The following is a 22,962-nucleotide window of genomic DNA, read 5'->3' as shown; positions in this document are numbered from 1 at the left end:
TGGAGCCTTCAATTATCACAGAAAAGAATGCTAGAACTTACTATCTAAGAGCCTTGGTGGCGCAGTGGTTAGAATGTAAGGTTGCAAGCTAATTCTGCTGACTGCCAGGAGTTCAATCCTGACTGGCTCAAGGTTGACTCAGCCTTTCATCTTTCCGAGGTCAGTAAAATGAAGACCCAGATTGTTGGGGGCAAGAGGCTGACTCTATAAACCGCTCAGCAAGTGCTGTAAACCACTGTAAAGCAGTAGATAAGTCTAAGCACGATTGCTATTGCTGATCTACAGTCCCAACAAATTCCTCTTCAGTATTAGTATAGCCTTTATTGTCATTGTATAAAATAAATACAACAAAATTGGTTATTCAGCTACCTATTGTCAGAACTCTGCTTCAATGTTCTCATATTATTTCCCAATCTGCTGTAGCTCTGGACCACTTTTTTTAAATGTATCTTTAAAGGCTGCTCAAAAATGCCAACCATTATGTCAAGGGTGAAATCTACTCACCTTCACTACCGTTTCGCAAATGTGATCATGCACCACCTTCGTGCATGCGCAGGACTTCCCGCACATGCGCAGAGCATAAAAAACAAATGTGATGACATCCGTGCGGGTGGGTTGAGCCTGCTACTAAGAACACCTGCAAAGGTAAGTAGAACAGCAAGGGGGGGGGGAAATCTGCTGTGCCATGCGATTTACATTAGCTAGAAAGCAGGAAATCCTACTTTCTAGCTAATATAAATTGTGCGTCACAGCTGATTATCAGAAATACAGGCTTGCCTGAACCAGTAGCATTTTTTTTTACCACCGATTCGGGCAAATCGGTAGCTTTTTTTACTACCAGTTCGGGCGAACCAGTCTCAACTGGTAGCATTTCACCTCTCCGTGATGTAGGTCACAATAATCCAATTTAACTGCTCTGGCAAAGGCAAACATCAAGATGCTATCATTTAAAAAACAAAAAAACAAAGAACACTAAAATAGCAAACATTGTCCCTGATAAAAGAACGGTTCTCAGACATGTTGGGCAGGAAGCCTGATTTGATCTTGTGATTGTTATTTGTCATTTCCCTTGGAATGTCATGAAAATTGGACTGTTTCATTTGCTCCTTTTGTCAATGCTTCTTGGCACTCTCCCCATTTTGTTTTAGCCTTAAAAGCAGCGACTGTCTCAGTATTTTGATTAAGGAAATCTGATTCAGAGAAACCAAGGTTAAAATTTCAAAACATGTAGATGCTCAAAACCTAAAACATAATGGAGCTGTTTAGTCAGCTGGTAGAATTTTCCCGCTCTCAACTGTGTTGAGTGCAGGTATCCAGAAAATAGGATAGGAAACATTCCAGTTTTCCTCAATCATCTTCACATATGGCAGCTTCAACCTAGTCTCACATTACTCCCTTCATAAATCTTCTCTCTATATAAAAGCCAAATACCACTCACTCATCACAACATCCCCAGAACTATAAAGCCTACAAACTTGAAATTTGGTATATACACTATATTGCCAAAAGTATTCGCTCACCTGCCTTTACTCGCATATGAACTTACTGTAAGTGACATCCCATTTCTAATCCATAGGGTTCAATATGACGTTGGTCCACCCTTTGCAGCTATAACAGCTTCAACTCTCCTGGGAAGGCTGTCCACAAGGTTTAGGAGTGTGTTTATGGGAATTTTTGACTATTCTTCCAGAAGCACATTTGTGAGGTCACACACTGATGTTGGATGAGTTTACGTGGCCTACCACTTCGTGGCTGAGTTGCTGTCATTTCCAAACACTTCCACGTTCTTATAATACAGCTGATAGTTGAATATTTAGGAATGAGGAAATTTCACGACTGGATTTGTTGCACAGGTGGCATCCTATCACAGTTCCACACTTGGATTCACTGAGCTCCTGAGAGCGACCCATTCTTTCACAAATGTTTGTAAAAACAGTCTGCATGCCTAAGTACTTGATTTTATACACAGGTGGCCATGGAAGTGATTGGAACACCTGATTCTGATTATTTGGATGGGTGAGCGAATACTTTTTGCAATACAGTGTATGTTCCTCTTGGCTTCTAGGTGCTCGATAAGAAAGGATTTTTGGAAATGACCATCAGATCATCAGTATTTCTTATACAGTATTATATTAACATGCATTGATGCTAAGGAATTAGATGTTCTACTCCCCCTCCCCACCTGAAAGGAACTCTGTTCCAACTGCCAGTTGCCCTATATAGTCGTAGCCAGTGCATGACTCATCCGGCCTGCTGGCTGGCCCAATCACATGGTTTTGTAGCGAAGCATGGGTATCCAGCTAGTTCATCATATGAACAACCCATCCCACCCCTCTTTTGTTGCTTTGCACACTCTTCTGTGCGGCCATTCTGCAACCGAGTAGATGCAACAGATTAAAACTAGTCTCAACCTGGCCCTGTTTTGCTTTGAGCTATAGCTATATTTGTTTTTATACCTGATGCATCAGCTGAAATGCATGATTCACGTGTCCCATTAGGCACTGACAAATCTTCTGCAGACAATTATATTTAAAAACCAAAAAGCCAGCAACAACAACACATAAACCCTCACATAGCACAAAATGAAATCTCCAAAGGTAGGTGGATAAAGCCATTTAATATTGTAAATGGAATCCTGATTGCCAGGGCTTTCTTTCTTTTTTTTTTTAAGCATGTGCTTCTAGTGCATAATTGCAAGGCCTTAATTTGTTTTCCTCAATGTATTGTAAATAAAAGGTGCATGAGATTATCCTCAGCCAAGTACAGCCATGCATCAAACACCAGGGCCATTTCTTCACAGCATTTAGAAGCAATCATGGTGCTATTACTTCATAATCTGTCACGAGTGTGACAAGGGGCACTAGTTCTAAAGTTCTGAGAAAGGGCCAAGAAGGTGAGGGATGGACAGGATTCATAGATCTGTGGTTGCTAATTAATTATATGAGCAAGGGATCCCCAGGAGGGAGGGGTACATTTCACAGGAATAAGAGGAAGATCAATACAGATATTTTGTGGGGTAGAAAGGGGGCAAAGAAAAACCCTCTCTAATAGTTCTCAGAGTACATGACGGATGCCGATGGCAGAGTGATTGAATTCTGTCCATAGGTGTGAACAATAAAGAACTCACGGAGGAAGGCAAATATGTGCCCCTCACCCCTCACCCATTTTTTGCTTCCAGGTTGGTGCAGGAGGCCTTCCAGGCCCAAAATGGGGCGCATGCAGCCCCCCCCCACCCGTTTTGGCTTCCAGGTTGGTGCAGGAGGCCTTCCAGGCCCAAAATGGGGTATGGGGGCATATGCACGTACAAAAATCCCCAAAATTCAATGAGAGCGGCCCCTGCACATGCGCCCCACCCTCTGCACATGCACATGTGTCCCCCGCATGTGCCCCCCCCCCCGTGCATGTGCGGCAGAGACCCGAAGACTAGCTGGCCGGCAGGAGGCATGCATGCAGGCACAGTGGAGTTGGGCTGGGGCGATGGCTGGCATGTCTGCAGAGAGGGCTCTGCGTCCCACCTGTGGTGTGAATGCCATAAGGTCGCCATCACAACTCTATATCATTTCAGATGAATTGTTAATCTTCCACGCTTTCTCTCTCTTTCTGAGCATGGTAGAGAGAAGTTCCCTGAGGATGGGCTCCAGCACGAGTCTGAAAGTTGGAAAGGCTAAACTTGCCATAGGACCTCAAAACCATTTCTCCTTACCGTAGAAAACCAGATAATAAAAGGCTAAAGCTCTGTAACAAAAGAAGTATTACCATCTCACTTTGCATAATATCTGCATGAGCTCTTAAGGATTTCTGGCATATTAAAGCATTCAAAGCAGCTCAAATGCTTGTGTACCTCCTCAATGGCTGGAGACCTTCCTTTCTTGGATCAAAAACAAGATGAAGTTTAAAAACCACCTATTCATAATTAGGATCGTGAAATTGGAGTCAATGATGAGCTTGTGATGGCACAGCTGGAGGCCACGGACTCGGAAAGGGCAATGAAAAAGGGACAGAAATAGAGACGGCAGAGTGTAAGGGAAGGCGGGGATGCTGGAGGGAAGAGAAAAAGGGGGTAGGGAGAAACAGAAACAACATCCTCTGTGAAAAGGGGCTCTGGCAAACCTCATTCACTAAATTGACTCTTTCTGAACTGAACCGAGTTGAAACAACAACCAAAGAACTGGCTATGGAAGAAAATAGTAATTAATTTTCTTCTCCAATAACATTGTACTGCGAACTAGAGCATACAAAACCTTTGCTAGACCAATTCTCAAATACAGCTTATCTGCCTGGAATCCACACTGTATATCGGACATGATTACAATTGAGCGGGTCCAGAGGTATTTCACAAGAAGAGTCCTCCGCTCCTCTGCTCACAATAGAATCCCTTACGCCACCAAGCTCGAAATTTTGGGCTTGGACAACCTGGAACTACACCACCAATGGTCTGACCTAAGCATAGTACACAAAATTGTCTGCTACAACATCCTACCTGCCAACAATTACTTTAGCTTCAATCACAATAATACATTAGCACGCAATAGATACAAACTCAAGGTACATCACTCCAAACTCGATTGCAGAAAATACGACTTCAGCAACAGAGTGGTCAACGCCTGGAATGCTCTACCTGACTCCGTTGTTATATCCCCAAACCCCCATAACTTTAACCTTAAACTGTCTAGCGTGGACCTCACCCCATTCCTAAGAGGTCTGTCAGGGGGCATGCATAAGCGCACCAGTGTGCCTACCATCCCTGTCCTATTGTTCCCATTTATTTGTACCCATTTCCTGTGTTCATGTTTATACTTATACCTGTTATCTCGTACATGTTTGACAAACTAAATAAATAAATAAGCTCAAATGAATTGGGTATGACCCTTCATAACCAAATGGACATATGCTTGCCCTCTCAAACTGCCTTTGGCAAGAATCCATGACTCTTCCAAGGACATTTCAGTAAGATCTCAGATCCTATCCATCTACTTAGCCATTGTCTTCTACACTTCCCTCAATCTTGGCGATCTACTTTTTCCCTAGTCTCATCTAAAGTATGAGTTTCTGCTTTGCCCATTATTATTTCTTTCATCAAAGACCGATGGATCAGTTGTACTAGCAGTCCATGGTACCCTAAACTTTATTAATCTCTAGTTATGAAATATCTAGAATGTTTCTGTCTTTCTTTCCCAGTTCCCAAGTTTCACACATACAATATCATTGTGAGACTTAGTAGTGATTTTTGTCATCTAAATATCCTTCTTCTTCCTGATCTTATCAATATTTACCATTGTCTTCCTCACTAGGTTCATCTCGTTTTAACTTGCTCCAGCACTGTCTCCATAGTTAAGTTTCTGTATTGTCATTTTAAAGGTAAGGGATGTGGTGGCTCAGTGGTTAAGACACTGAGCTTGTTGATCAGAAGGTCGGCAGTTCAGCAGTTCAAATCCCTAGCGCCGCATAATGGAGTGAGCTTCCGTTACTTGTCCCAGCTTCTGCCAACCTACCAGTTCAAAAGCATGTAAAAATGCAAGTAGAAAAATAGGAACCACCTTGGTGGGAGGATAACAGCATTCCGTGCGCCTTCAGCTTTTAGACATGCTGGCCAAATGACCATGGAGACATCTTCAGACAGTGCTGTCTCTTCAGCTTTGAAACGGAGATGAGCATCGTCCCCTAGAGTCAGGAACAACTAGCACATATGTGCAAGGGGAACCTTTACCTTTATTGTCATTTTGCTGGTAAATTAGAAAGTCGAATGGTGACACTAAGGTTAACCTAGAATGGTGGTGAAGTCAGATGGAGCTGATTGAGAGAGAGAGAGCCGAGGTGGCACAGTGGTTAGAGTGCAGTACTGCCAGCTACTTCAGCTGACTGCTAGCTGCAGTTCAGCAGTTCAAATCTCACTGGCTCAAGGTTGATTCAGCCTTACATCCTTCTGATGTGGGTAAAATGAGGACCCAGATTATTGGGGGCAATAGGCTGATTATGTAAACTGCTTAGAGAGGGCTGTAAAAGCCCTATGAAGCAGTATATAGGTCTAAGTGCTATTGCTATTGAAGCCAACCTGCCAAGGAGAAAGACCTCCAAAAATCACAAGCAGAAAATGGCAGGCAAACCGCTTCCCTGTTATTTTTTTCATCCTCTCTTCCGATGAGTGGCATTTGTGGAAATGTCAGGCCCTCTAGCATACTAAGCTGGGGAGCATATGGTTAGGATGAGGGAGAGAAGAACAAAAAGAACTGTCCACTTCTGCTAAGTATTCCTTCTGGTTTCCCATCTATATCCCTTCTGGGAATGAGTTGTCCATATTGCCAATCATCTGCCAATCATAAGATGGTGACATTGCAAAATGGATAAGATTTAGAAGGAGAAGGGAGGAAGGAGAGATAACTCCCTAATTAAGCCATGGTGAAAACAATGATTTGCAGATTAATACAGTGATCTATAATTTAACAGAATAATAGAGTTGGAAGGGACCTTGGAGGTCTTCTAGTCCAACCCCCGGCTCAGACAGAAAACCGTATACCACTTCAAATGGTTTAGACCATCTTCAGTCATACTCGAAGAGTGGTTCACACATTGCAGTAAGCTAAGCTTTAATTTACAATTATTTATTTTAATATACTATAGTTGGCTGGAATCACAGTACAGTAATTCTCAACCTTCCCAATGCCGCGACCCTTTAATACAGTTCCTCATGTTGTGGTGACCCCCAACCGTAAAATTGGTGTCTCGGTTCCTAAGAAAATTGAAAATATCTGTTTTCCGATGGTCTTAGGTGACCTTTGTGAAAGGGCCATTCGACCCCCAAACGGGCCCCGACCCACAGGTTGAGAACCAATGACTTAGTACAAATCACTTAAAGAGACACCAACCATAGTTTGCAAACTACAATAGCTGAATGTGCATGTTAAGTCAAACCAAAGACATTACAAAGGACCTGGTATTTTTGTATGAATTAGGCCAAGTCTACAGATGATTACACAACCTCTGTGGAACAGAGATGGGAATTTGCAACACCCCCTGATGTTTTTATAATATCTACTCAAGATGCATGGATCAGTATAAATCCAGCCAATGTCATTACTAGAGATTATTCTGTTCTAATTCCTTAATTCAGAATTTAAACAAAAACCAAACAGAACATTTGTGGTTGTTACCTTATAGAATATGGACATAACGTCCTTCCTTGTAAGACTAATCTCAGTGTATATTTTCCCTCTGACTCTATCTTTACATGGCTGAAACAGATGTCTGTTCTTTGGATTAGCACTTCATGAGCAAATGTTTTTATTGTCCTAAGCTTGGATGTTTTATATTGTTGTTTGTGTGTCCCCACATATAATTTTTGGCAAAGAAGAACGCAGAAGCATAAAAATGAATGTGCCCCTTTTCCTATGAAATCTTCTCAATGCATTTTTCGTATACATCATCTCCTTACATTTGCTATATTTAAATGCAAGGAAGCTGTAACCTTTATTTTTAAAAATGCAATTTCAGAAAATGCTCTCAGCGGCATTTTAGTTCAGATTGCCTTTCACCTCCCCCTCCCCGCAATTTTCCATACGGTTTACTTCTACTAATAGCAATAGCAATAGCAGTTAGACTTATATACCGCTTCATAGGGCTTTCAGTCCTCTCTAAGCGGTTTACAGAGTCGGCATATTGCCCCCAACAATCCGGGTCCTCATTTTACCCACCTCGGAAGGATGGAAGGCTGAGTCAACCTTGAGCCGGTGAGATTTGAACAGCCGAACTGCAGACTGCAGTCAACTGAAGTAGCCTGCAGTGCTGCACTCTAACCACTGTGCCACCTCGGCTCTCAAGAGTAATCAAGAGTAGTATAGAGTCATCAAAGTAAGTAAGGCAAGGCTCTATCAAAATGAGACCATAATCAAAGAAACTTTGTCAAGAAGCCCAAACACAGAAAAGGATGTCACAAGTTCCCTCAAGAAACACACAATCCATATATATGAACCAGTGGTGGGATTCAGCCGGTTCGCACCTATTTGGGAGAACTGGTTGTTAACTTTCCAAGCAGTTCGGAGAACCGGTTGTTGGAAGACATCTCATTTCTCACACAACCCTGATGTGGCCCTCAGTGAAATTGAGTTTGACACCCCAGCTCAAGTCTATACACAAGAATCTAATCAACTAATGTTTAATACTAAACTGGCACTAGAGAAGGGTCAATGGAATTCAAGAGGGAGTTGCACCAGTTGTGGAATTGTAATGACTCTAGACTGATGGCTCACTTAACTCTTCCTCCAGCCCTGCCTGCTCTTCTCCTACAACAGCTTATTAAAATCCAATGTAACTTGCATGATACTCTCTTGACTAAGGCTCACTTTTATCAGTGTTATCAATGACTTGATCATCTTTTAAGGTCTCCTTTTAGCCATCCTTTTTCCAGTCATTTGGAAAGGTTAAGCATTTAAATTAATGACTAAGCTTATTCAAAAGACTATGGCTATTCTACCACATGGTGCTCTTGTGAATGGCAGATGATGTCGACAGATGGCTAGGCCCACGGATGTATTCATCCATGGAAACACACTTGAGTTTTCTTCCCCAATCAGCTCAGCTCCCCACCCCACCCCAGTTTGCTCAAAAAACCCTGGAGATGGCAACCCATAATTGAAGAACAGCAGTGATCCAAATTGTATTTAAGAATAGTGGAGAAAATATGCTCAGATGAGCCCCCATGAAGCTTATTGCATCTTGAACAAGCTCCCTGCTGAGAAAACTGTATGTATGTATTGGGAGGAAGGGGGAGGCTTCTTTCTTGCAATGTACTTAAAAAAATAATTTGGCCTTAAAAAAAAACCCTTTGTTTTATGTGAAATGTGTAAAGCTGCTGTCATTTGAACCCCATGTCTAATTTTTGTTACTAAAAAAAATTCAATTTATCCCTTTCATCATCAATTATCTTCATAATCTGGCTTCTGCTTAATAGCAGAAACTCTCTTTTATTCAATCCCTGTCATGCCACAGCATATAACTTTTATATACTGTTTTTGCTCTCTAGCCCCATCTCGTGGCCGGAGGGATAAATACCCTAACACGATCATTACATTCTGTTGTTGCTCTCTAGCCTCATCTAGTGGCTGGAGTGACAAATACCAAGTATATTGTTTGAAGCTAACTCAACCCATTTACCCATCAGCCCACAGTCTCAAAATAAGTACACGCTGGGAAGCCAGGCTCCATTTCCTTTAGCATTTGGAGAAGGCAGAAGCACAAAGAAGAATCTGTCTTAATCTGTGGCACAAAAACGTGGCCATCCATGGGACAAAAACACATCCCACACACGGAGCATCGCTGGTGATATTTAAATTGCTTGTATTTATTCATTGTTATGTTCAGCAGTAACTCAATACTGTCTATCTTGTATTTGGTTCCCATCGTATGTATCCCTATTTTCCCCAGTTTCACCACATCCTGTTCTTTCAATGAAGCATTCAGATCTATGCACATGGTCTGTTTTATTGGAGAATAGGTGGGTTTAGATGCATGTTCAGCTGCACACAGACAAATGTGTAGTGAGGACAGAACAATCCCATTGCAGTTACATTTGATTAGCATTCTAGAATGTAGAGGGCCAACAAGCAGTCTTCACTTGAGCCATGAGGATCTAGCTACCAAAGTGCCTTCACTGCTTTGTCGTTTGCCATATTTCACCCACCTCCATCTCAAGCAACTGAAAACTTTCCCCAAAAAGTAACCATGGGACACGAAGGGGTAAGGGGGAGGACCCAATCTACTTACATGTAATGCAAGTGAGGATTCTTATCAAACGCTCGCGGCTGGATGCTTCGGAGCCCTGAGTTTGTGATTGTCCTGCAAAGAGATGCAAAAGGACAGTAAAGGCAACCCATAAAAGAAAGAAAGAATCAGTGAAAGTCAGGCATTCAGAGATCTCACATAATATTGAATCAGAAGAGATAATTGGAAGACTATCCTGCCAGCCTGAATCTAGAGACCTTTAAAACATTTCCCCTTCATTGGGGAACGAATCTGTCAAGATCGTTTTTTCTCAATACCGGGGCAGCCAAATATGTCAACTACAATTATTTGAACTTCACTTTCTTTTTTGAATAACTTTTCCACTAAAATTCAAAAGCATTTAGTGCACATTTGTGCAAACGTGCCTCTCTCTTTTTTGACAATTCTGCCTAAGGTACACAGATTTTTAAAGCATTTTTCTTAATGTAATACATTTTTATGAATGTCTCTCTGCCTCCCTCCTCCCTCTCTCTCTCTTCTATCTCTCTATCTATCTATCTATCTATCTATCTATCTATCTATCTATCTATCTATCTATCTATCTACCTACCTACCTACCTACCTACCTACCTACCTACCTACCTACCTACCTACCTTTCTTGCTCTATCTCTTTTCTGTCTCATCTATTTATCAATCATCTATCTATCTATCATCTATCTATATTGTTCTCTCTCTTTGCTCTCTCTCATCTATCTTTCTTTCTCTCTCTTCTCTCTCATTTCTCTCTCATCTATTTCTCATCTATCACTCATCTATCTCTTCTCTCTCTCTTTCTCTCTTTCTCTCTCTCTCTCCTCTCTCTCTCTCTATCATCTATCTTTCACTATTTCTCCCTTTTATCTATCTATCATCTATCTATCATCTATCTATCATCTATCATCTTTCTATCTTTCTCTCTTCTCTCTCTCCTATCTATATCTACCTATCTATGTATCTATCTATGTACGCATGCATGCATGCATGCATCTGTCTGTCTGTCTGTCTCTCTATCTGTCTGTCTGTCTGTCTATCTAATCTATCACTTCCCCCCCTCCAAGGAAAAGGAAACCCCTCAGAGGATAAGATGCAGCAGCAGGCTGCCCCATGATTAATTTAACTTCAGTGTGTATCATTTCCACAATTCCAAAAGTGGGGAGAATACCAGCCAACTTTGCATAGCTATTTTAAGGATTTCCAAGGCAAAATGAAGCATTTCGTCTGCCTAAGGCATTAGTTCAATGCTTTTGACAGCTTTAGTCTCAAACAAATGAAGCATATATCAAAGTCAGATCATCCGTTCATTAACCCTCAAAGTGCTCTACAACTTGAGTTGCTAACATGGGGTACCCCAGATGTTGCTCAATTACAACTCCCAGCATCCCTTGCAATTTGCCCTGCTATGTATGGATCCTGGAAGTTTATAGAAGAATGACATCTGCCATTCCATAAAGTGACTATCTCTAGTCTTACTAGATAGCAAACTAGCCATCTCAGCCTTAACTGGAACTGCTACTAAGAATTAAACCAAAGAACGGATGGGTGGGAAAATGGAAACCACATCAATTCTCTCAATTAAATCAGATTTCTAAGCTACATTCAGCAACTTGAAGTGAAGTGTCAAATCAAACCAAAGACCTCTACATCTCTCTAAACAATTTAAAATCTTGTCCTTTAATCAGTTTGGAAGTCTGAATCCGATTGATTCAAAGGGATGGGTCAAATTGGAGTCCAAAGCCAATCAATTTTCTGAATCAATGTGGAGATCTGAATCATATTATAGGTCTAAATCAAATCCATGTTTCAGACTGGTTTTTATTTTTTTGCCTGACTTCCGTGTCTCTAGCAGGACTTGTGTAGGCCAAGGGAGCATTCTGTCATTGAGCAGCAGCTGGTTCCCAAGCAACTGAAAATTGCAATCAGTGACCAAACATCTTGATGGAAAATGAATAGCAATCCGTGCCAGGCATCCAAGTACTATTTTCCATCTCTCCATCATTTTCTTATGGCTTATAGTAACTTACAATTTCAGCAAATAAACATAATAAACAAACATAATAAATAAAATATGTCTCCCTTTTTTAAAAAAAAAGTACTGTACTGTACATGCTTATTTAAATGTTGCTGGTTTATTTATCCACTGGATTTCTATTTCCAATTAATAATAATAATAATAATAATAATAATAATAATAATAATAATAATAATAATAATAATAAAATATAATAAAATATAATAAAATACTTGCAACGAACAGTGAGCTCCATACATCCTACCTCTTTATAATTCTTTAAGTAGGCCATTAAAAAATGGAAAAGTAATCACAGCAATAACCATCAAATAAGAGTCAGAAATATGATAAAATTAACAGTTATCAGCAAGTAAAACAATGGCAACATCCAGCTGAAAGTCTAAATTGTGACTTGCACACACTCACCTTTTTAAAGGTCTCGCAAACAAATTCATTCTCCTAGAGTGCCATTTTCAAATAGAACTTTTCTGATAGAATGTCTCATAAGACGTAAATGTTTCTGATTGTTCCTAACACAACAAATATGCTTTATAAGAGTATCGGTTACTACATATTATTTTCTCCTCCTGTAAGGGAATATGTCTATATCTATTCCTTTGATTTTTGTTTTAAAAAACCCTTCACTAGCAGAAACACAGAGACACAATCACAATTCCAGCACTAAATTTAGAGACATTCTGAGTAAGCCACTTTCCAAGCACGCATAGATAAATCCCACAGAGGACATTCGCTTCTCGGGGGTAAGTTTCAGAATAACGTAGCAAAATTGCTTTTTGTGTGTGTGTGTGTGTGTGTGTGTGTTGACTTGTGGGGAGAGGCAGCTACCGTAAGATTTGCTTTCTTGACAGAAGGCATTTGACAAATTTAAATCCCTGAGAAACATTTAAAATGGAAGTTTTCAGAATATGAAATTGAAATTGATAAGCCTGAAATTGATAACAGGCTGAGTCACAGCATCATGCTCAGTATGGACATGGATTCCCAGCTATGGGAATCTCCAGGAGTCTCCATCCTTGGCTATTTGAAGACATGTGGAATTTCAACTCTCAGAAGCTGGCTGAGGAATTCATGGGGTTGAAGTCTACACGTCTTAAAGTTGCCATGTTTGGAGACCCCTGTTTTAGGGTGTTTTATAAAGTCCCATATGCAATTTCAGGGCAGGTGATTAGAAGGTAGGTTACCTTCTAATCCACCAAAATCCAATGAAACAAACTGGTCTACAAGAAGCAAACCGTTCTGTCCAAGCCACCCAAATCTAAACCAAAATTACAAATTCTGCACCGGACGAATTATCAGAATGACCAGCTACATGAAACAAATGGAGATTCTATTTTCTTTCGGCATCTAATCCCAGCTGCAGTTAGGCCCACTAATTTGTAAACTTCACCTTTGGAGATCTTTTATGGATCTGTAGTTCCAGAACCAAATTTAATTGCTCACCTATTAATGTTGGCTTATTTGGTGTGAGAAGATGCGACCTCAGCAAAAGCTCAACTCCCTTCATGAAACCTACGATAGCACTTTATTTCAGAAAATGGCAGGAGGAGGCCAAAAGGTGGGTGATGTGCATTTTGCAATTCAGTGAAACACTTCTAAGTCCAAGTTTATCTGTGTATATTGAACCACAAGAATATTTGGTATTAAGCCCAATGAGTATGTAAAATATTCATACTAGAAACATACTTTACCTATGATTTCTGATGATAGTGGAAAAGAACAGAGACCTGGTCAAGCTTTGCTTGTTCTCTCAAACTGAGGCAAAGACACTCATTAAACAATACACAATACTCACAATCTCTGGAGTCCCGTGTACAGCTCCATATCTACGGCATGCAAAGTCTGCAAATTCTTCCAATACTCTATGTATCTATAGGGAGATAATGGGGTGGGGAGGAAAGGAGGTGACTTTAATAGAGAAATACAATGCATTAACTTTCCAATGAACCATCTATGGAGATTCTTAGTAACCCAGGTCATGGTTGTCCCAAAGATGCTTTTCCAAGAGGCAACTGGACTTTTTCTCTGAAGATGTTTCACTTCTCATTGAAGAAGTTTCTTGAGCTGAAGAAGCTACTTGGATGAGAAGCTCAATGCCTTCAAAGAAAATCACGAAAGCCCCAGTTGTCTCTTGAAAAAATTTCAGAGGAACCATTGACCGTGCAGTAGAACCAGTGATGGAGAAAGCACTGACAATCTCTGAAGTTGGTGGCTTTCATCATGATTTCAACTGGCTTTTTATGATGCCAGATCCACACACCATATAACTTTATGATGCTTGGATCTGGTATAGGTGAGACAAATTTGTCAAGACCACAAGCAAACCTTGATATGACATAAAATAATGATAGGAGACTTCCTGCATAGGAAGAATTACCCAAATTATTATTTTTATTGACCATATTAAATGGATATAATTTTAAACCATTCAACATTGCTTTGCACATAAATAAGACTGGGTAGGATTCCAGTATTTAGTCTATTAATTGTTGTGAGTAACAGAGCAAAACCTTAGCGAAAAGTGTGCCTCCAATTAACTGATACATTCAGCAGGTGTATTTCCTTCAATTGCCTCCTACAGATGTAGTTCTCAATCTTTTCTTCACCATGGAGCCCCTTTAAATCCCTTTTGTGGCCACGGACCCCCAAGACGTAACTCAAAATTTAAACCATCACATTTCTTCAAGTATTCATGGATACCCTGTGATGATATCATGGACCACAGGTTGAGAACCGCTGTCCTGCAGTATCTTCAAGAGGCAGATAAATAAGGAATGACACCTCTTCCATGGAAAAGCCTCCAGCATTAAATAGATAATCTCCTAAACCCGTGATGGCAAACCGATGGCACGCATGCCAGAGTTGGCACACAGAGCCCTCGCCCCAGGTCAGATCTCTGTGGTGTTTCTTTTGTGAGCTTCTGTTTCCCTGCAAACACTGAAACAGAAGCTCACAAAAGAAAAAGATCTTACCTCTTGCTGCGCTGCCAGTGTTGGGATGCCCTGCCTTCCCGCCGTTAGCTATTCTTCGGGTCTCTGTTGTGCATGCACGCATGTCCATGCATGCACGTGCATGTCCACACATATGCACACATATGTCCATGCATGTGCCTGTCCGAGCATGCACATGTCCATGTTCACACATTCTCACACATTTCAGTTTTGGCATGCGCAATTGGGCACTCGGTGTCTAAAAGGTTGGCCATCGCTGCCCTAAACGCAAGATTTTTTTTTCTCTTCAAAAGTACTGTTTCCTTTCCTAGGCATAGTCATTTAAAAAAAAAACCAAAAGGCTCTTTTCCCCCCTTATTTAACCAATTCACTAAAGAAAACCTAGCTAATAAATCAATTTTGTCATTATTAATTAATCAAGAGCTCTTGTTGCTCAAACCGAGAGAGATAAAAAGATTTAAAAAAACGTGTCCTCTACATTTCTGCAGCTTTTAACTCTTTGTAAAATCTTGTTTTAATAATAATAGTAATAGTAAAAAAAGGAGCTGTCCAGAAGAAAAATGAAGGCAGATTTTCCTCAGAGCAGCATTGGACCCTTCAAAGAACTAAACAACCAATCAGAATTGCTGTACAATAGCTTGGGGCCTATTTGAGTGTATAAATGTATTTTTTGTGGAGGGAGACTGTACATTTCAGTTAGCACATTACTGCAGTGGCATCAGCTTTCTGAGGTACTTCAAATTGTGGCTCTTCTTTTTATGGAACACGCTTAAAGTATTTGCACCCTGCTTTTTTTTTCAAAACTGTTGCCCGAGACAGTTTCCAATTAAAGGCACACAATGTAAAATATAGATATGCCACAACAAATTAACGTAAAGCAAAATCACAACAAGCTATATTAACTGGAGGAGAAATTAATATATATTTTTTTTAAAAAAAACCCTTCTAACATTGAAAACTGTTAATAATGTTTTGGATAATTTAGACATACAATTTCAGCATAGGGGTAAAATCTTTAGCATAAAATGTAGCGTCTGTGATCAGGAAACATATTCAAAATGCTTTAGTCTAGGCATGCAAAGCTTTCTTAGGCAAAAGTCTCAGGGATGTGGGTGCCTCTGAGGCCCAGGAAAGTCCCATTTTCTATTGCTGCCTAACCTGTAGCAATATTCCTTCAAACAGATAATTTCTTCCTAAACCTAAGAATTTTGGGAGATGAAATTACAAGACATTAAGCTGAAGGTAGTAATTTGAGATACACAGTTTGGTTACAGTATGACAGCCAGAAGAAATAAGTGCAGTTCTAAAAGTATATGTAAGCCTTAGGATCCATTTCTAGATTCTTTACTCAGATGGATTTCAGGACATGATACTATTCGCCAAAAAAATATGGATAGTTAAGTTTTGATGGCTTCACCCTCCAAGGATCTGCCAACTCCCTTTGGAAGGTAATCAATTTTGCAATCCCCATTACTTTGTTGTTTTGTCTTTTCTAAATCACACATCAGAATAATAGAGTAATAGGGTTGGAAGGGACTTTGGAGGTCTTCTAGTCCAACCCTTGCTCAAGCAGGAGGTCTTATACCATTCCAGAGAAATGGCTGTCCAAGCACTTCTTGAAAACCTCCAGTGATGGAGCACTCACAACTTCTGGAGGCAAGTTGTTCCACTGATTAATTGGTCTCACCATCAGGAAATGTCTCCTTAATTCAAATTTGAATCGTTCCTTGATAAGCTTTCCACCTGATACTTCTTGTCCTGCCCTCAGGTGCTTTGGAGTTTGTCAACCTCCTCTTCTCTCTGATAGCCTCTTAAATATTGTAAGACTGCTATCGTGTAACTCCTAGATCTTCTCTTCATTAGACTAGACATAGGCAGGTCATCGTACAATCCTCTCATCATCATTGTTGCTCTTCTCTGCACTCTTTCTACAGCAGGGGTGTCAAACTCAAGGCACCCTTGGGGTGCTTAGTTCTGGCCCATGGGGCCACCTTGGAAACAGCAAAGGACCAGCTCACGGTGCCCCTGCCAAGGAAAAGGGAGCTCGGGAGGGGCCATTTTTGATGGCAGAAGGTTGCAGGAGGCTGTTGCAGCTGAAAACAGAGCTCAGGAGCCCTTGGACCACCACAGGTACCCCTGACATGAGTGACCTTGAGCAGGCCACGTCCACCCAGCCACGCCCACCCCAGCCTCCTGAGGTCAAACACAGCCCTTAATGAAATCAAGCTTGACACCCCTGTTCTAGAGTCTCAACATCTTTTTGTATCATGGTGACCAAAACTGGGTGCAGTATTCCAGGTGTGGTCTTACCAGTGCTATATAAAGAACTAACTCTTCATGTGAGTTTGATACTATCGCTCTATTGATACAGCCTAGGACTGCATTGGCTGCATCAGTCAAGTTCAATGTTCATGTGCAAATGTTGTTCCATGAGAGAGAAAGATTACATTCATTTTCTGACCTAAGCTCACCATCCTAACAATTTCATATTTCTCAATCACCTCTCCCACTATCTCACTTCACTTATATGGCTTTTTTTTTTTAATGATGGCTTTGTGAGTTTGAATGATTATGCGACTGATTAGCGTTCCAATTGAAGCCTCATTTGTGTTAAGTGAAATGTTCATGTTCTAGGTCAAGACATTTTAAACAACCATTTCCCAAATCAATGCCATTGCTGTGTGCTCGCTAATTACTGTGCTCTGTTCTCCATTTCTTAATGATTATTTTGTTTTACAAAAAGAATATTCAAGAAAAAAAATCTGGATGTTATACATACCACTTCACAATGTCATTGTGATTAATGAAACTTAATTAACCCCCGTATTTTAATTTCTTTACACAACTCTCCCAAAGGTATATGGTTGCATGTACATTTTGTAGGTAAGGTTTCTACCTGTGTGTCAATTTCATATTCCCATTTCGAATTTAAAATGATTAAAAATATTACAGATTTATTGTGCACAATCCCAATGCACAAGATCGCATCCCTGTTAGTCCAATTTTTTTTACAGCTGCAATCCCTCACCTCTTTTCACAAAGTGGAGAAGTATTTTCACAGGAGATCTGCAGCGGTAACATATGTAAACATCCATTTTGTATGTTCAATTATGCTAAGAGCGTAGATGTGTTCTTCCAACATCAATGGAATGGCAACAACAATTATTTTAAATGTGTCTTTATGGTACCAGTCTCCATGAGCCCAGGGTATTCTGACAGACATGTCATAAAAGAAGGACAACTGAAACACTTATGTCACATCTGACACCTTTCAATACAACCTATTAGTAGATAATAAAGCTAGGCTAACATCTGCAGAGAGACTGCAGTGTTATGTTTAACAATACAATGAGGAAAAACAATGCAAGAGAAATTGCTACAAACATCTGTCTCCATCTCGTCGTAATTTCATTTTCACACAATCAGGTCTACCCAAAAAATGTAGAGATTTTTTTTTAAAAAAGAAACAAAAACAAAATGGCAAACATTACCCAAAGAATGTCATGTTTTCAACATTTCATTCGGTTTTTAATACCAAGGAAATGGGTATAAATACTATAAAGGAGACTGTGTTATGTTGTCCTGAGCTGAATCTATGAAACACAGTCAGTACATGTAGTGATGGATAAACCAGTCCTTATCATTTGTGGCTGTCCAAGATGTATTGTCACAACACTCTTCCAGTGTGACATTTAAGATAAACTGTGTGAAAATCCACTTTTTCTTTTTGTGCACAAATTTTGGTACTGTATTATTACTTTAACCACAGTTTTGGTCTAAGGGGCACTGATATATTATTTTTGAACCAAGTTACAAGATTACGTAACCATGTTGTAAGATTTAGATTTGTCCGCTGAGTGACACTAATGATCGGATCCAAACATTTGTTCATGAAATGTGAATCAGGTTAACCCTATTTTTCCTGCTTACTATTAGAGTGAACGAAAGATGCGAGAACTCTTCATCCATTTGTAAATTTTTTTAAAAACCATTCATGTGCACACACACACACACACACATTTTCCATTGACAAGGAACTCTGCCCATAGTCAGAGTTCATAGTCAGCATTTAATTTGTATTATCAGGGTGGGGGAATCCATATGATCAGAGATGTTAAGTCTAGAACTTTGAACTTGTGATACACAAATGTATGCAAATACTGTAACCAATCATATATACTGTATACTTATGCAAATTATGTGCTTGAATGTAATCTAGAGTTGCAGGAGGGAGGGGAAGCAAAGAGACAAGTAGCTTGGAATCTTTGGTGTGTAGAAACAGGATGAAGGCGGATTCTCCCTAGCAGTTTGTGGGGCATAGCAATAGCAGTTAGCAATAGCAGTTAGACTTATATACCGCTTCATAGGGCTTTCAGCCCTCTCTAAGCGGTACAGAGTCAGCATATTGCCCCCACAGTCTGGGTCCTCATTTCACCCACCTCAGAAGGATGGAAGGCTCAGTCGACCTTGAGCCGGTGAGATTAGAACCGCTGAACTGCAGATAACAGTCAGCTGAAGTGGCCTGCAGTACTGCACCCTAACCACTGTGCCACCTCGGCTCTATATCTAATAGTTATGCCAACAGTTGCTTTAGTCTGGCAAGATTCTGCCTATAGACCAGCAACAATAAAGAAACTACTCTGAAGTAATTCCTTGGCACATTCCTGGTTCCTTGGATATGACACATTCAGAGGAATGCCATGGGAAACCACACATCCAGATACAATGGAACACATAATCTAATACATAACTTTAAACAAAAGAGAACAATAGAATAACAGAGTCGGAAGGGACCTTGGTGGCCTTCTAGTCAAACCTGCTGCTTGAGCAAGAAACCTTATGCCATTTCAGACAAATGGTTGTCCACTCTCTTCTTTAAAAACTCCAGTATTGGAGCACCCACAACCTCTGCAAGCAAGTGGGTTCATTGTTCACTGGTTCATTGTTCCAACTGTCAGGAAACATCTCCTTGGTTCTAGATTGGTTCCCATCCATTGTTTCTTGCCCTGCCTTAGGGGCTTTGGACAATAGGCTGACTCCCTCTTCTTCGTACAATCCCTCAATATTGGAAGGCTGCTATTATGTCTCGCCCAGTCCTTCTTTTCATTAGACTAGACATACCCAATTCCTGCAACCATTCATCATATGTTTTAACCTTCAGTACAGAGGTGGGTTTCAAATCCCGGACCTACCGGTTCGCTCGCACATGCGCACAACACTTCTGGGATGCACAGAAGCATCCGGGCAGGTGGGTAGAGCCTCCCATCACCGCCACTACCAGTTCGGCCAATCTGGGCCAAACTGGGAGCAATCCACCTCTGCTTCAGTCCCCTAATCATCTTTGTTGCTCTTCTCTGCATTCTTTCTAGAGTCTCAATATGTTTTTTTATATATATTGGGGCAACCAAAACTGGATGCAATATTCCAAGTGTGATCTTACCACTGGAGTTCTATGCTAAAACTTAGGAAAAAATGAGAGGAAGTTGCAATATCAACTTATATAGTACATAGTATTGGGTTCTTGATGTTCTCTGAACTTTCTGCAGGTGCTTCACTATCAGGCCTTCAGGTTTGGGGGATCAGACTATTAAAAGAGGCTACAAAATGTACAGACCTTTATAATGATTGCCTTTTCCAACTTTCTTGGCCAGGGATCCTGCAAAGGAGAATATACTCCTTTTACTCAAGGATCCTTGCTGCATTTGGATTGCAGGCATGCTGAACTCCAACTATTATGTGGCATGCAAATGCAACATAATTGAAAGGGGAGCGGTGTGCTAGGCGCTATTATCTTGCAGGGTAACGAGAAAATTGATTTGTTACCCAGGCATGTTACATTGAGTGATCCAATTGAAAGCATTTGCCTTCAGTGATCCAGTAGGTTTACCAGATTTAACCACCCCCCCCCCCAAAAAAAGCAAAAGACGAATAAATGAATTCAGAGCAAGAGAATGAAGGCAGATAGGAACCTGTTTCTCAAAATATCTGCCACAAAGGACCCACCTCTTTGCCTCTCCCCATTGATTCCAGCAATTGTCAGAAAAATGGAACTCAGAGGAACAGAGACTGATTGGTGCTTAGGAAGCTGATAGGCTCCATAGCTTTCCATTAAAGCCCACTTCAGCTGGATTGCACCTCCTGCACTCAGCTTTAAGAAACTGCAGCCAACAGAAATACAAGAGTAACAGAGCAACTCACAAATCATCAGGCAGCATTTAAAAGGGCAAAGCAAGCCACCCACACAAGATATAAAGGGGGAGTGTTAAGCTTTCTACTGGCTGAGGCTGAGCTAATAATTCATAACGCACCTTATGTAATGTTCACAAACAACATCACCAGAGAGTAAAAGATTGATTGGTTCCTAGGTTTTAATTTAATTCCTGCCTTTGCAATTAAACTAAAACTCCCCTTTTATGACTCTGTAATGCCTTCATTCAGGATAAAGTTGGGGCAACTGGATGGAACTGAGCGTTTACTGGATGGATCCCCTTCCTGACACCTAAGGGGAGTTCACAGCAGATTTTTTTTTTCTTTATGCCCTAGAAAAGAGAAACATCTGCTGTTATTTAGGATTGGACTCTCAACCTTCCGAGTCAGAGGGGAGCATCTTTACCAGTTTTGGTCTCCACAGTATAAAAAAGATGTTGAGACACTAGAAAGAGTATAGAGAAAAGCAACCAAGACGATGAGGGGACTGGAGACTAAAACATATGAAGAATGGTTGAAGGAACTGGGCATGGCTAGTCTAGTGAAGAGAAGGACCAGGGGAGACAGGAGAGCAGTCTTCCAATATTTGAGCAGCTGCCACAGAGAGGAGGGGGATATCAAGCTTTTTTCCAAAGTGCTTGAAGGCCAGAAAAGGAATAATGGATGGAAACTGAACAAGAAGAGATTCAACCTGGAAATAAGGAGAAATTTTCTGATGGTGAGAACAACAAACCAATGGAACAGAAGTTGCCTTCAGAAGCTGTGGGAACTTCATCACCGGAAGCTTTCAAGAAAAGACTGGACTGCCATCTGTCAGAAATGGTGCATGGTTTGTTTGGGAGGGGGGTTGGAATAGATGACCTACAAGGTCCCTTCCAACTATTCCAACATCAATATTCTTCTGAACTTGAGTATGGAGGGTTCTGAAAGCTATTATCTCATGCTCTCCTAACAGGAAATCACTTCCACGGAATGCTTCTGATTAAATATTCATTAAAACATAATGCTATTTCAGTGCTGCATTTGTTTATTTAGAGTACTTAAGAGAAATAGAAGTCAACATAACCATAGCAGACCATGATTAAAAGACACCCCTGTTGTGATACACCTTAGTAATTCAACACATTTTGTATCAATATGGAACAAGATATTCACTTAAAATAATTTTTGATTGAAGATCATTGTGGATTATCAGATATTATTTAAAAAAAAATACTTGAATTAAGGGAGTGTGTGTGTATATATGTGTGTGTGTGTGTGTGTGTGTGTGTGTGTGTGTATTATAACACAGGTTCGAATCCCAGTAAGGGTATGGCTAGCTGATGAGAGCTAAATAGCTTGAAATAGATCTATACTAGTCTCCCTTTATTTATTTATCAGCACAAATACAACATATATGTGTGTGTGTGTGTGTGTGTGTGTTATATTTGTGCTGATAAATAAATAAAGGGAGACTATAATATAACACAAATATAACAAAGGCAACAGTAAAAATATTGGGTTTCTGTCGTGATAGACTCTTGTGACGAGCCAATTGACAGATGATGGAAGCAGTTAGCTTCCTCCCATAATTGGGGCATACCAGGGGTTGTGACACTATTTATATATATACATACATACATACACACACACACACACACACACACATACATACATACACACATACATGATTGGTAGATTGGTGCTGATTGGTGCTGGCTGTGTGTCTATTGTTGTTGTGTGTTGTAACAGCCTGGGTGGTGGGTGGGGCTTTTAATATAAATTAACCTTAGCATCATTCCTATCACCATTTCCTCCCACTTATGATTGTATGACTGTAACTTTTTTGCTTATATCCTTACGATTTATATTGATATTGCTTCCTAGTATGATTTGATTGCTTATTTGTACCCTATGACTCTCATTAAGTGTTGTACCTTGTGATTTGTGATGAATGTATCTTTTCTTCTATGTACACTGAGAGCATCTGCACCAAAGACAAATTCCTTGTGTGTCCAATCACACTTGGGCAATAAAGAATTCTA

General features: G+C 40.4%; 1 protein-coding gene across 1 annotated transcript in view; it reads right to left on the bottom strand.

The window, feature by feature from the left end:
* Positions 1 to 22,962, bottom strand: part of NTRK3 (neurotrophic receptor tyrosine kinase 3) — a 477,242-nt gene that overhangs the window by 352,733 nt on the left and 101,547 nt on the right. The window contains exons 2-3 of the mRNA XM_032233717.1: positions 13,576 to 13,650; positions 9,757 to 9,828 (exon numbers count right to left, since the gene is read on the bottom strand). Of these exons, the coding sequence (XP_032089608.1) occupies positions 9,757 to 9,828; positions 13,576 to 13,650 (147 nt within the window). The remainder of the gene's footprint in view (positions 1 to 9,756; positions 9,829 to 13,575; positions 13,651 to 22,962) is intronic.

The sequence above is a fragment of the Thamnophis elegans genome, chromosome 16, assembly GCF_009769535.1.
Source record: "Thamnophis elegans isolate rThaEle1 chromosome 16, rThaEle1.pri, whole genome shotgun sequence".
NCBI classification, from domain to species: Eukaryota; Metazoa; Chordata; class Lepidosauria; order Squamata; family Colubridae; genus Thamnophis; species Thamnophis elegans.
The sequence above is the reverse complement of the archived record's forward strand: the minus strand, read 5'-3'. Positions and strand labels throughout refer to the sequence as shown.